Source organism: Stegostoma tigrinum, chromosome 31 (genome assembly GCF_030684315.1).
Source record: "Stegostoma tigrinum isolate sSteTig4 chromosome 31, sSteTig4.hap1, whole genome shotgun sequence".
Taxonomy (NCBI): Eukaryota; Metazoa; Chordata; class Chondrichthyes; order Orectolobiformes; family Stegostomatidae; genus Stegostoma; species Stegostoma tigrinum.
In genome coordinates this window covers 3,184,805-3,199,141 of record NC_081384.1, presented here as the reverse complement: position 1 = coordinate 3,199,141, position 14,337 = coordinate 3,184,805, and the positions used below count along the sequence as shown (strand labels likewise).

Sequence of the window (14,337 nt, the reverse complement as noted above, 5' to 3'; positions counted from 1 at the left end):
ACATTGTTGGTCACAGGCCTCCGGTCTGAAAAGCAACCCTCCACCACCACCACCTGTCTCCCACCTTCTGAGCCAGTTCTGATCCAAATAGCTTTATCTCCCTGTGTATTCTGCATGATTAACCTTGCTAATCAGTTTACCCTGTGGGATCTTGTCAAACGCCTTATTGAAGTTAAAATAGATCACATCCACCATTCTGCCTTCATTGGTCTTCTTCGTTACTTCTTCAAAAAGAACTCAATTAAGTTTGTGCATGAGAAATTGTGTCTCACCATATCATGTTGACTATCCCTAATCAGTCCTTGCCTTTCCAAATATACATAAATCCTGTTCCTCAGGATTCCCTCCAACAACCTTGCCCACCACCAATATCAGGCTCACCGTTACAAGGACCAGTTTTGTAAGTGGGGTTTCTATCATGCTGTGTTTAAAAGATTTAACTTAATCTAATTCAGGTGTTAAAATGAAACCAGGATTTGATAGGGTCACTGGAGGGAAACTTTCCTCTAGTTGGCAGGGAAGTTGAAGAATCAGAACCAGGGACTGAATTTTAAAGTTGGGGCCAGCCTACAGGGGTGGTGATGTCAGGAAGCACTCTTCACACAAGGAGCTATGGAGGATAAAATAGTATTCTTTTTTTCTTTACTCATTCATGAGATAAGGGTGTTGCTGGCCAGGTAGCATTTATTGCCCATCCCTAATTGCCCCAGGGCAGTTCAGGGTCAACCCCATTGCTGTGGGTCTGGAGTCACATGTAGGCCAGACCAGCTAAGGATGGCAGTTTCCTTCCCTAAAGGGCATTAGTGAGCCAGTTGGGTTTTTCTAACAATTGACAATGGATTTGTGGCCATCCTTAGATTCCAGATATTTTCTTGAATTCAAATTCCACCATCGGCTGTGGCTGGATTCAAACCTGTCTCCCCAGAACATTATCTGTGTCTCTGTCCAAGTCTCAGTCCAGCGAGAACATCGCCAGGTCATCACGTCCGCGTGTGTTATCAGCAACATGGTGGCCTGACGGATGGGATGCATTCCAGGGTGATGGAGCTGGATTAATATCCAATAAACTGTCGTCCTCTCCTTTTAACTTTGTCCCTCTGCTGCTCTGACAGGGTCATTCTGGAGAGTGATCCTCAACAGGTCATTCAGAAAGTGAATTTCAGGGTAAGTGTCTGATCTGGAACATATCAACACCCTTGTTTCGCACTTTCCTGTTTAGGGGTGACTATATCTTTATTCTTTGCATTCTCTTTCTGTGTCTGTCTCTGTCTCTCTGCCAGGCAGATTCTGAATCAGCCTATGGCTTTGTTCTGTTTGACTATCTGACGAGCAGTGGGAACAGTGGGGACCAAGCCCACCGGCCTCTGAACTAACAGCAGCTAGAGCAGGTATGGTGAGAGAATGCAGATTTGCTGTGCCCTCACAGCATGCTGTCCCGTGGAAGGTGCTGTCCAGCTGACGGGAGTTTGCTGCTGATTGACTGATTTGTATTTATCTCTTTGTACAATATTATCAGCGACCCCCATCAGGAATCTGGAAGGTTATGAAGTCGGTGCAGTGAGGAGTTTGTGAATGCACCTGAGTTTGGTAGAGAATTAGATCATAAGGACACAAGAAGTAGGAGTAGGCCATTCAGCCCCTTAACTCAGTAAGCTCATGACAGAACTTGTACCTCAATGCCATGTTCCTCCTGCACTGAGGCTCTGCTGGGAACTGCCTCATGGAAAGCATAAGACAGCTCTTCTTGAAATTTTTTTCCTCTTGTGATCTTGTTTTTGATACATTAGAAGTTGCTGTCAGATCAGGAATGAGGCTTGATGGTGTGTTTGAGGGAGGAGGGGACTGTGAGACCGAGTGTTAGGAGCTGCTTCATTCAAAATGAAAAGGACCTGCTTTTCCTGTGGGCTTTGTAAGACCACAGCCACAGCTAATATCAGCCAGTTAGGCTGTGTCCACTATTTTAAAAACACCGAGCATTTTAAAAGATCCACACAACTGTTGGCACATGGTCAGAAATCTATGGCACTGAATGTTGTTTTGGAACTTACAACCCCAAAGCAACAGCTAGTGCCCCTACGGAGGGCCATGACTCACCATTGGGATGTCCCAGCACACAGTAGCATAAATACAAAATATTTCTATAGCACCTTTTCTAATGTCTGGATTTTCTGGGCTATATTACAGCCAATGGAGAACCTTTTTAAAAATGTGGGGAGTATGGTAATGTATGAAACATAACACCCAATTTGTACACAGCAAGCTCCTACAAACAACAATGTGATAATGACCAGATTAGCTCTCTGTTGTGGTGTTCATTTCACGGGATGTATTTTGGCCTGGACACACACATGTTCAACTTCTTCGAAATGTTTACCATTGGAACCTTTGCAGCCAAGTGAGGAGTGAGTTTGTTTGTGTTTCATGTCCGATCCGGTATCGGGTGGCGTGGGGCCCCTCCAGCCGTGCGCCGCTGTTGTCCATCTGGATTAAGTGCTCAAGTTTCTGACATTAAACTTCAACTTCTTGAATTTGAAGTGAATGTGTTACCCAATGAGCAAAGGCTGACACTTTTCAAAAAGGGGTTTTCCAAAGATCTCTATTTCCCCTCGCTACATCGTCTGGACTTTAATATTCTCGGCGGGTTCCTCCTCCACAATTGGTGTCCGGTCACCCCCATTAAAATTCACGAGGGCGACTGGGTTTTGCAGAGAATTGGATCATAAGGACAGTAACAAACAGGAGTAGGCTATTCAGCCCATCCATCCACCTATCCCATTCAATAAGATCATGTTCCTCAATGCCATATTCCTGTTGTTTTCCCTTATTCCATTTGTAGTCCTTGGAAAAATCCTATCGATCTCTCAGCTTCGGTTGGGCATGTATGTGAAACTCTCGTGGTTGAGGTAGCCCAGCTCCCACAATCTAGACTTGAACATGGATAATGGCCACGATAATGAGGAGGAGCAAGGAGACCAACATTCTGTTTTTGGGAAATGTAGTTTTTAACGTTATGCATGATTTGTGCTGATATGAAGTTTCACTTTTAAAGAGTACTATGTTCATGCAGTGTGCTGCCCAGGTTATATTGATTGCAGGTTGAAATGAGTAACAAGCTCACTGCCAAATTGAATAAAGTCTGTAAATGCTGGACCATTGCAACAGGTTAGTCAGTGTAGGTCACGGTGCACAGCAAGGCCAGCAGTTCAGGTGTTTGGCTTCTTCACGCTGACTGCAAAAGTCATACTACTTATTCCAATAAATGCCTTTTCCAGAAGCTCTCTCTCGGCTTGTCCAATCCAGGCTATTTGCATGTCCTTGATTTTTAATTACTGTCCGTTGTTGGCATGCTGTCAACTGTCCTGACCTGAAGCTCGCTTGCTCGCTCTCTCCCTGTCTCCCCTCTTCCTCCCTCCTCCACCCCACCCCCTGCAAGAATATTGCCTGTGATGGCCTCTTTCTGCACTGCAGGGCCCAAAGTGATTTTTCCACTCGGCTCTGTGTCTGTGTCAACCGGAAGGACTGGCAGAGCAACCCCAGGACAATCTGGGCTCAGCTAATATTATTTCTCATTGTATGTGGCCAGCAGGTCTCCAACAGGCTGCCCCCTTCCAGGGTCCCAGGCTACACCCTTCTGCCACCCTGTAGGCTCTAGAAAGAAGGTTCAGGCGCTCTTAAAATAACATCTGAGGTTTACAGGGGTAGGACAGCATCTGCTGAAGGAATCGTATTTACAGAGAGAGAGTGTGTACGTGTCAGATGAGCAGGAGGTAGAAAATAAACTTGGGAGAAAACTTGCAAAGTGTTTGTAGAAGACAAACTGCCAGTATTGGGGGAATGACGAAAGTGGGACAGAAGTCGCAATAAGAATTTTATACCTAAACGTTAGGAGATGGGGCAAAACTTTATTTATGCAGTGGGGAACCGGATGTGTAATTCAGAGGATGAGGTATTCGGCCTTCCAACAGACACAACAGGGAGTGAAATAGTTTTTAAAGAAATGCCTCGATGGAGCGTAGTTGCAGACGCTGAGATGGTTTGGGGTGTGTGTACTTCAATGCTGGAAGTATCAGAAATAAAGTGAATAAACTGAGAGCATGGGTCGATATCTGGAACTACGATGTTGTGGCCATTACAGAAACTTGGGTAACTCAGGGACAGGAATGGTTGTTGGCAGTTCCGGGATTCGGATGCTTTAAAAGAAATAGGGAGGGTGGAAAAAGAGGTGGGGGAGTGGCATTGCTAGTCAGGGCGAGTATAGCAGCTACTGAAAGGCAGTTTGAGAATGATATGTTGACAGAGTCAGTTTGGGTTGAGGTCAGGAACAAGGAAGGAGCAGTCACTTGTTTTCTTTTTTTTAAACAGATCCCCTAATAGTTGCAGAGAAGTGGAGGAGCAGATTGAGGGGCAGAAGTCACAGGGTTACAGTCATGGGTGACTTCAACTTTCCAAATATTGACTGGAAACATTTTAGTTCTAATAATTTAGATGGAGCAGATTTTGTCCAGTGCATTCAGGAAGGATTCCTGACACAGTGTGTAGATAGACCAACATGAGGAGAGGCCACTTTGAATTTGGTGCTTGGCAATGAACCGGGCCAAGTGTTGGAGCTGGTGGTAATGATCGTAACTCTGTTACTTTCACGATAGTCATGGATAAGGATGGGTACATACAGCAGGGTAAGGTTTATAATTGGGGGAAGGGTAATTATAATTCATTTAGGCAAGAACTGTAATATAAAATGGGAGCAGATGCTGTCAGGGAAGAGCACCACAGAAATGTGGAGATTGTTTAAGGAATGCATGCTGCATGTGCTCGATATGTTTGTCCCTAGCAGGCAGGGAAGATGTGGTCGAGTGAGGGAGCCTTGGTTCTTGAAAGCTCGAACGATTAGTTACTAGGAAGAAGGAAGCTTATGTAAGGTTTAGGAAAACAGGAATGGAAAAAAGCTCTAGATGGATACAAGTTAGCCAGGAAGGAGCTGAAGAAAGGGTTTAGGAGAGCTATGAGGACATGAGAAAACCTTGGCGGACAGGATCAAGGAAACCTCCAAGGCTTTTTTACATGTATGTGCAGAACAAGAGAATGGCCAGACAAAGGGTAGGGCCAATCAAGGATTGTAAAGGGAATTTGTGCACAGAACCTAAAGAGATAGGAGAGGTCCTTAATGAATACTTTTATTCAGTATTCACAACTGAGAGGGACTTAGATGTAGGCGAGGACATTGTGAAACAGGCAGGTAGGCTAGAGGAGGTCACTGTTAGTAAGGAAGATGTGCTAAGAATTCTGAGGAAGTTGAAGACAGCTACGTCTCCCAGGCCTGATGGGATTTATCTGAGGATTCTATGGGAAGTGAGGGACGAGATTGCAGGGCCCTTGGTGATGATCTTTTCGTCCTCACAGTCCATGGACATAGTGCCAGAAGATTGGAAAGAGGCAATCGTCATTCCCTTGTTCAAAAAAAGGGAACAGGGATAACCCCAGAAATTATAGGCCAGTTAGTCTTGCATCAGTGGTGGGCGAATTATTGGAAAGGGCTCTAAGAGGTAGGATTTATGATCACTTGGATAGGCACAGTTTGATTTGTGAGGGGTGGATCATACCTCACAAACCTTACTGAATTCTTTGAAAAAGTGACCAAACATGTGGATGAAGGTGGAGCAGTGGAATATATGGAGGCATTTGATAAGGTTCCCCATGGTAGGCTCATGCAGAAAGTAACGAGGCATGGGATGGGGGCAAATGTGGCAGATTGTCTTCTAAGGGTCCGCCAATTCTGAATACAAAGGGTGGTAGTGGACAGAAAATATTCAACGTGGTGCTCAGTTACGAGTGGTGTACCACAAGGATCTGTTCTGGGTCCTCTTCTATTTGTGATTTTTGGAAAGGATTTGGATGAAGGAGTGAAAGGTTGGATTAGCAAGTCAATGGACGATACGAAGGTGGGTCACATTGTGGACAGTGCGGATGGCTGTTCTAGATTACAAAGGGACATTGATAGGATGCAGAGCTGGGCTAAGAAGTGGCAGATGGAGTTTAACCCTGAAAAGTGTGAGGTGATTCATTTTGGAAGGACAAACTTGAAAGCAGAATACAGGGTTAACGGAAAGATTCTTGGCAGTGTGGAGGAGCAGAGGGATCTTGGGGTTCATGTCCACAGTTTCCTGAAAGCTACCACCCAGGTGGATAGAGTTGTTAAGAAGGCCTATGGTGTGTTAGCTTTCATTAATAGAGGGATTGAGTTCAAGAGCCGTGAAGTTATACTCCAGCTATACAAAAGCCTGGTTCGGCCACATCTGGAGTATTGTGTCCAGTTCTGGTAACCTCATTACAGGAAAGATGTGTAAGTGTTGGAAAAGGTGCAGAGGAGATTTACCAGGATGTTGCCTGGAATGGAGGGAAGGTCTTACAAGGAAGGGTTGAGAGAGCTAGGGCTTTTATCTTTTGGGATGATGAAGGATGAGAGGTGACTTGATAGAGGTATACAAAATGATCAGAGGTATAAATAGAGTGGACAGCCAGAGACCTTTTCCTAGGGTGGAGGTAGCTATTACAAGGGTCATAGTTTTAAAGTGAGTGGAGGTGGATATCGGGGAGACGTCAGAGGTAGGTTCTTTACTCAGAGAGTGGTCAGGGCTTGGAATGCATTGCTGGAGAAGTAGTGGAGTCGGCCTCGTTTGGGGCATTTATGCGGCTATGAGATAGGCATATGGATGATAGTGTAAGGTAGGGGTGGAGGTTAGATAGACCTTAGGATTAGGGTAAAAGTTCAGCACAACATCGTGGGCTGAAGGGCCTGTACTGTTCTATGTTTTAAGCGTGGGTGGTGTTTGGAATATGTTGCCTGACGGGGTATTGGAAGCAAGGCAATAGCAGCTTACAAAAGGAATTGTATAAGTACATGAAGGAGGTTTTAAAAAAAAATTTCCAGGATTGTGGGAGCGAGAGTGACTGGATTTTTATTTTGACAGAGCTAGGCTGAATGGCCTCCAGTTTTTTCTTTAAATTTGTTTGTGGGGTGTGGGCATTAACTGTCCATCCTTAATTGCCCTCAAAGGTGGTTGTGAGCTGTATAATATTGTTATGAGCCTGTAACCATTTACCTTATTGCTGTTTGTGAGAACTTTGTGTTCAGGTTGGTTGCTGTGTTACCTACATTACAACAGTAACTACAGTCCAAAAGATTGTTAACTGATGTCCAGAGATCATGGTTGGCCTTTTGTTTTCCTTCCTTTCTCATTTTGCTCTGAACATCTACTATTGATACTCTGCGATCTCTGCCATTTTGAAAGATGTAAAACTGACACTCCTGTTATGAGTGGCATTGTAGATTATGACTCACCAGGGCTTGAGACCTTTGTCAAGTCTTTTTTCCTCTTACCCCTCCAGGTTGATGATACTCCTTTAACAGAGCAAAGTATGGCACAGGTAAGATCTCCTTGTGAAGCCAGCCATTTCCACCTGGCAAGACTGGTTGTATCCACAATCCTCCCACTTTCCATTTCCTCACTGACCCTCAAGATAGTCAAACCCTGTATCTGAGAGACTGAATCAAACACTCTCAGAGCTAAACAGAAACTTCTACACACAGCTGCTGAGTGTCGGTGGTGGAGGGAGTGGATGCTTGTGGATGTGGTGCCAATCAAGTGGGCTGCTTTATCTTGGATGGTGTCAAGCTTCTTGTGGAGCTGCCCCCATCCAGCAACTGGCGAGTATTCCATCACACTCCTGACTTACACCTTGTGAACAGGCTTTGGGGAGTCAGGAGGTGAGTGACTAGCCACAGTATTCCTAGCCTCTGACCTGCTGTTGTAGCCAGTGTCTGTGTGGTGGGTCCAGTTGCGTCTCTGGTCATTCATAACCCCCAGATGTTGATAGTGGGGAATTCAGTGATGGTAACATTGAATGTCAAGGGCTGGTAGTTAGATTGTCTATTGTTGGTGATGGTCATAGCCTGGCATTTGTGTGGCACGAATGTTACTTGCCACTTGTCAGCCCAAGCCTGGACATTGTCCAAATCTTGTTGCATCTGAACATGAAGGGTCTAGGCCTGAAACGTCAGCTTTTGTGCTCCTGAGATGCTGCCTGGCCTGCTGTGTTCATCCAGCTCCACACTTCGTTATCTTGCATTTGAACATGGACTGCTTCAGTATCCGAGGAGTCACAAATGGTGCTGAATATTGTGTAATCATCGGCAAACATCCCCACTTCTGATTTTATGGTGGAGGGAAGTTCTTTGAAGCAGCTGAATTATTTCAAAGGAACTTTGAGCCCAGAATGTGGACTGCATTGTCACTGCTGACGTAGAGCTAAAATTTTAATTTCTGATCTGTTTCCGTTAACCCCTTAGTTTTTTTTTTCAGTGCCCACCAGGGGTTGTCTAACCTGTTTAATATTTATTTTGAAAGTGTAAAACCTGGAATGATTTGAAAGACAGCTAGAGACTGAAGGGAACATTGAAATCGTCATCTTGAGAAATCTGTTAAACCAGACCAAACGCTCCCTCAGTTACTGTCTGATGTTTACCAAGAGTGAAGGTCTAGAATGTTCCTTGTGTTGGTGTGAAATCTCTCGACCCATGGTTCACAATCCTCACTGCACTTCCATACACTCTCTGTCCGTGTTTTAAAAGCTGGAAGAAGGGTCCTGACCTGAAATGTCAGCTTTCCTGCTGCCTGGCCTGCTGTGTGCCTCCAGCTCCACACTCTGTTAGCTGTGCTGCAGCTGTAACCTTTTGCTTGTGTGCAATTGGTCAGTGTCCTGTTGAAAAGGGCTTGGTGACTCAGAGACTGAGTGACCGGCCAGAGATTGTGACAGAGTGAGTGTTTGATCAGACTGTGAGACCGAGCCAGGTTACTGGAGCTGTGTGGGCTCCCACATTGAGGATGCTCCTTCACCCATAAGACAGGACAGTCTGTAAGGTGGAGACATTCTACACCCTCATGTGAGAAAATATCCAGTAGAGGAGAGGTGTAGAAAATACTTGAGGAACAGGTGTTGCAGCATTGCGGTTTGAAGAATGAAAATTTGACAGGAAATATTAAGCTTATTGTGATATTCCTTTAAGAAGGAAGGGTTATTGGAACAGGAGGCAGTCTCTCAGCATCTTATGTATTTTCACTGTTGGATTGTGACCGGGCTCAGCCTGAAATGCTTTATTCAGTGTCCTCTGAGAACCTCCCACAAAAAAGCACTGATTTAGCTTGATCTTGAAGGTTCTGAGTATGTATGGCTATTTAGTGAAAGAAAATTCCAGAATTCCACTGCCCTGTTGTCTGTCTGAAAGTGTTGCTGGTTTCACCTCTGAATAGACCAGAATCTATTGTCCTTGTTCTGTATTTCCCCCACACAAAGACTGCTCCCTCTCTGTGTGTCTACCAATTATCTAACCTCCTGGGTTTGTAAGTCCAGCTGATGCTGTTCCTGGGCAGTGCTGGCTGGATGCAGTGTACAACGTGTTTGAGCTTCATGTTCTAACCCCCGTGTCTCTGTCTTGTCTGTGTAGCAAATCTCCAGAAGGCTGGGAGTCACTAACAATGTAAGTCCCTCTCTGCCATCTGTATGTCTGAATCATAGCACCGAACTGGACGCAGAATCACGGACAGTTTCTGTGCAGAAAGAGGACGTTTGGTCATTCGTGTTTACATCTTTGGTTTAACAGTTCCACGTTGGTGTTTCTGTGCATCACCAGATTCTACACGACCCCACACCCTTGCTTCCTCATGCCCCAGCAGCAGATCCTCTCTTTCCTTTCTTTCTCCATGTGTATTCAGTGTCCCTGTGATTGTGTATGTATCCTGCACACCCAAACTGCGGCCTATTTAAGGGTGCCTCTCCTGAATTCCCCACTGGCTTCCTTTTCTTTTTTGCTGACTAACCATCTCGAGTGGACATTTGCGTCAGATTCCACAAGTTGAAATGTTTATCTCTTGCTCCAAATGGAATAAGTAGCACACCTCACCAGAGGGCCAGTGTGTGGGAGCCAAGGCAGTGTGTTCAGACTACAGTAGCACCTGTACCTAAGATATTTAAAGAATGAGCTGGAGACTTTCTCAGTAAGAGTGTGACCAGATCAGCGGCTTAAATTAACCTTCAGGCAGGCACTGTTTCACCCTGGGGTGCGCTGCCGGTGGGGGCAGGTCTGACCCTGTACAGTACTGGGGCACAGTACTGGCACTGTCATTGGGAATGAGTGATTTTTCAAAGGGAATGATTTGAGAACATCGCTTTACTAACATTGTCACAGTCTCATGTGTCTGCATTTCTTGTGATTTTCATGCTTAATTTGTGTACGTCCTATTCCTATTTCCTGCTCACAATAACTCCCAAAATGTCACCATATCCGGCAATGGTCCTCGTGCTGAGAGTATTTGTAGGGATGCTAGAGAGATTCTGACCACAATAAAGATACAAGTGAGATGAAAAGCAGACTTTGAAGGTCATGGCAAACAAGAAAATTTGTTTAAAGAGAATTGATATATTAATAACCTCCTGTTATCTCTTTCTAGGTCCTTCAGTCAGCAAAGGATCAGATTAAATGGTCGCTGCTAAAATGAAGCAGGAATCTTACCTTTTTTCTAGCTACCATTTTTCTGCCCTTCCCAACTTGTCCAACAAATCCAGATCCAAACCATGGCACATGCATGCAAGAGATGGCATCCTGGATCACAACCCCTTCTCTACATCTGACTGCTGGATGATACTCCCTGCTATATAAATACAACTGCAGGATGTCCTGAAGTATGTTACAGCCAATGAAGTTTATTGTGGAAGCATAGTTTCTGTTGTAATACAGGAAATAAGACTGCAAGTTAACACACAGTCAGATCCCACAGTGTGATAAATGATGTGATCCTCTGTTATGGGCTGGTCTCTTTATTTGTTTTGTGGTGTGGGGGATGTGGGAAAGATTTTATAGCCTGAATTCTGGGCAAATAGAATGAGGTTTGCAATTTTTGGATTAGCAGCAGCTCTCCCCTCCCACCCCCCCACCAACCCCATCTCCCGAAACACTTTTTTTTGTGTGGTTTTTTTTTGTTTTTACAGATTTATTTGTTCCTGGGGTAGACAGAGATGCCTTCCCATTCAATAAATGCTGTAAACACTACTCCAGTGTAGCAGTGGCATGTGTGAATCTATATCGCCCACCTCTGAGACTTGACCAGTCACTGTAAATAACATGGGTTTTACTTTTAAGGCTGACAGATCTCTTGCAGAGCCTAAACCAAGCAGCAGCAAGTATTCTAGATCTCTGTCGGGTTGTTGATCCCCAGAGAGTGAAGAGAACTTCAGTACCTTTCTCTGGGTCAATGTAATGTACACACTAAGCTTACATAAGCATCTGCCCAGGAGCCTTGAAACTCTGAGATGGGTTGTGGCCTCTTTTACCAAATGGATACTGTAGTGATTGTAACAGTCAGCCAGATGGACTCCAAGGAATGAATTCCCTGATTGGGGCTGTTAATCTGTTCTAATAAGGGAGCCCTGGCTGACAGATATAAACAGGAGAGTCAGGCATCCTGATCACTCTGGGAGCTGGCTCTTAGGGAGCTGGATCAGTGTCAATGACTTTCCACATGTAAATAAAGGTTGATGTTGTGACAGGATACCGGCCTCTGTGGAGTTATTTCAGACATTGCTGCTTTTACAAATATTTATCCAATTTTCAGTGCGGCAGGAGAAGAGCAATGAACATGTGACTAATTGGATGGTTCCACCAGAGTGACAATGGGCCAAATGGCCTCCTTTTTGGCCTGGATGATTCTGTGAACTAATGGCACTAATGTTCATGAGAGCTGCCTCAAATTGCAGAGCCTTGTCCTTACCACTCACTGACCATTCAATTCTGCCTGACATCTCCAGGAGTCCAAGATGAGAGCGAAATGATCATCTCAGAGTAAAAGGGGATCTTGATCAGATCAGCTAATGGACTGAGGAGTGGCAGAGGGAATTTAATTTAGATAAATGTCAGGTGTTGCATTTTGGTAAGACAAACCAAGACAGGGCTTATACACTTAATGAGGAGTGGGTCCTGGGATGTGTTGTCCGTCAAACTGTTGCCAGATCTAGGGGTGCTGTGCATAGTTCCTTGGAAAGTGGAGGCACAAGTGGACAGGTTGGTGAAGAAGGCATCTGGTACGCTCGCCTTCATTAGTCTGTGCATTGTGTATAGGAGTTGGGAGATCATGTTGTGGCTGTAAAGGACATTGGTTAGGCCAATTTGGGAAACTGTGTACAATTCTGGTCTCCCATTTATAGAAAGGATGTTGCTGGGACCTAGACCGTTTGAGTTACAGGGAGAGGCTGATATGTCTGGGGCTACTTTCCCTGGAGCATCATGCTCAGAAGTCTTATAACATCATTGAGGGGCATGGATAAGATGAATAGACAAGGCCTTTTCCTGAGAATAGGGGAGTCCAAAGATAGAGGAGATAGGGTTAAGGTGACAGGGGAAAGATTTAAAGGGAATCTTGTGGGCAACTTTTTCACACAGAGGGTGGTGTGTATGGAATGAGCTGCCAGAGGAAGGGTAGAGGCTGGTACAATTACAACATTTAAAAGGCATCTGGATGGGTACATGAGTAGGAAAGGTTTGGAGAGATATGGGCCAAATGCTGGCGAATGGGACCCAGTCAGATTGTGATGACTGGTCAGTGTGGACGAGTTGGACTGAAGGGTGTGTTTTTGTGCTTTATAACTCAATGGCCCTAGGAATCTCTCAGATTTAAAAAAAAAACTTGGATATTGAAAGGTTTAATATTTAAAGTGCATTCATTATAAAAGTATTTTGCGATGGTGGCAGGATAAAAGGCTGTTTTGAATGACAGTCAGGTTTCTAGTAACAGTGCACCCTCTCCATTTCCTGGGGGAATGTGGGGTCAGAGGCTGGTGACCACTAACAGATACAGCTTCCTACACCGTCTCCCCGCAGTTGGACAGTCTGGCCGTACACAAGTGTTCACCCTGGGCTGATCACTCAGGTAGGGTTGGCAACTCCCCTCGGACTTGACCTCGGGCGTCCAGGAAATGACAATCAAACTCCAGCACTTTAAATTGTTTTGTTTTCGTTACTTGAACATTTCTTTGTGGAAAGGGGATGGGAGAAAAGACTGTGAGCCAAGCATTATCCAACTGGGGATAAAATTGTATCAGAGATAGTAGGAACTGCAGATGCTGGAGAATCCAAGATAACAAGGTGTAGAGCTGGATGAACACAGCCGGCCCAGCAGCATCAGAGGAGCAGGAAAGTTGACGTTTTGGGTCGAAACCCTTCTTCAGAAGAGGTCTCAACCCAAAACGACAGCTTTCCTGCTCCTCTGATGCTGCTTGACCTGCTGTGTTTATCCATCTCTGCACCTTGTTATCATCCAATTGGGAATGGGTGATTTTTTTTTAGCTTTCCTAGAATCCCTACGGTGTGGAAGCAGGCCATTTTGCCACTGAGCCCACGCCGACCCTTCAAAGAGTATCCCACCCTGGATTTCCCATGGCTAACCCACCTAGCCTGCACATTATGGGTAATTTAGTATGGTCTACCTAATGGGCCTATGGTAGGAAACCAGAGCGCCCAGAGAAAACTCCCTCAGACACAGGGAATGTGCAAACTCCACACAGGCTTGCCTGAGGGTGGAATCGAACTTGGATCCTTGGTGCTCTGAGATAGCACCACTGACTGCTGAACCACTTTACTTTCTGATTGGTGTAGGAAGGCAGCAAGGCATGAGGATGAATGGATGTAGTGTCCTACCAGACTTGTCAATAATTTTCTGTCTACAGACATAGCCAGACCTGCTGGCTGACTGATGTCCATTTCAAGCCCACCGACTCCCACAGCTACCTAGAATACACCTCCTCCCACCCACACCCCTGCAAAAATTCCATCCCCTATTCCCAATTCCTCCGCATCCACTGCATCTGCTCCCAGGATGAGGCATTCCACTCCCGCCAATCCCAGACGTCCACATTCTCAAAGGACCACAACTTTCCCCCGCAGTGGTTGAGAACACCCTTGACCGCATTTCCCGCAACACATCCCTCACACCACAACCGCACTAAGAGGATTCCCCTCGTTCTCACATACCATCCCACCAACCTTCGGATACAATGCATCATCCTCCGACACTTCTGCCATCTACAATCCGACCCCACCACCCAAGACATTTTTCCATCCCCACCCTTGTCTGCCTTCCGGAGCGACCACTCTCTCCGTGACTCCCTTGTCCGCTCCACACTCCCCTCCAACCCCACCACACCCAGCACCTTCCCCTGCAACCGCAGGAAGTGCTACACTTGCCCCCACACCTCCTCCCTCACCCCCATCCCAGGCCCCAAGATGACTTC

At 45.5% G+C, this 14,337-nt stretch overlaps 1 protein-coding gene across 7 annotated transcripts in view; it reads left to right on the top strand.

The window, feature by feature from the left end:
* The window catches only part of LOC125466280 (coatomer subunit zeta-1-like), a 64,609-nt gene extending 53,006 nt beyond the window's left edge, over window positions 1-11,603 (top strand). For 3 of the 7 annotated variants that reach the window (XM_059638809.1, XM_048560579.2, XM_048560578.2), the window contains 4 exons: window positions 1,113-1,164; window positions 7,387-7,425; window positions 9,503-9,535; window positions 10,506-11,603. In XM_059638809.1, the coding sequence (XP_059494792.1) occupies window positions 1,113-1,164; window positions 7,387-7,425; window positions 9,503-9,535; window positions 10,506-10,553 (172 nt within the window). In that variant the 3' untranslated portion in view covers window positions 10,554-11,603. Of the gene's footprint in view, window positions 1-1,112; window positions 1,165-1,280; window positions 1,389-7,386; window positions 7,426-9,502; window positions 9,536-10,505 lie in introns of those variants that run through there. The other 4 variants (XR_009442851.1, XR_009442852.1, XM_059638810.1 and 1 more) reach the window with 4 other exon arrangements.
* Window positions 11,604-14,337: the final 2,734 nt, after the last annotated feature.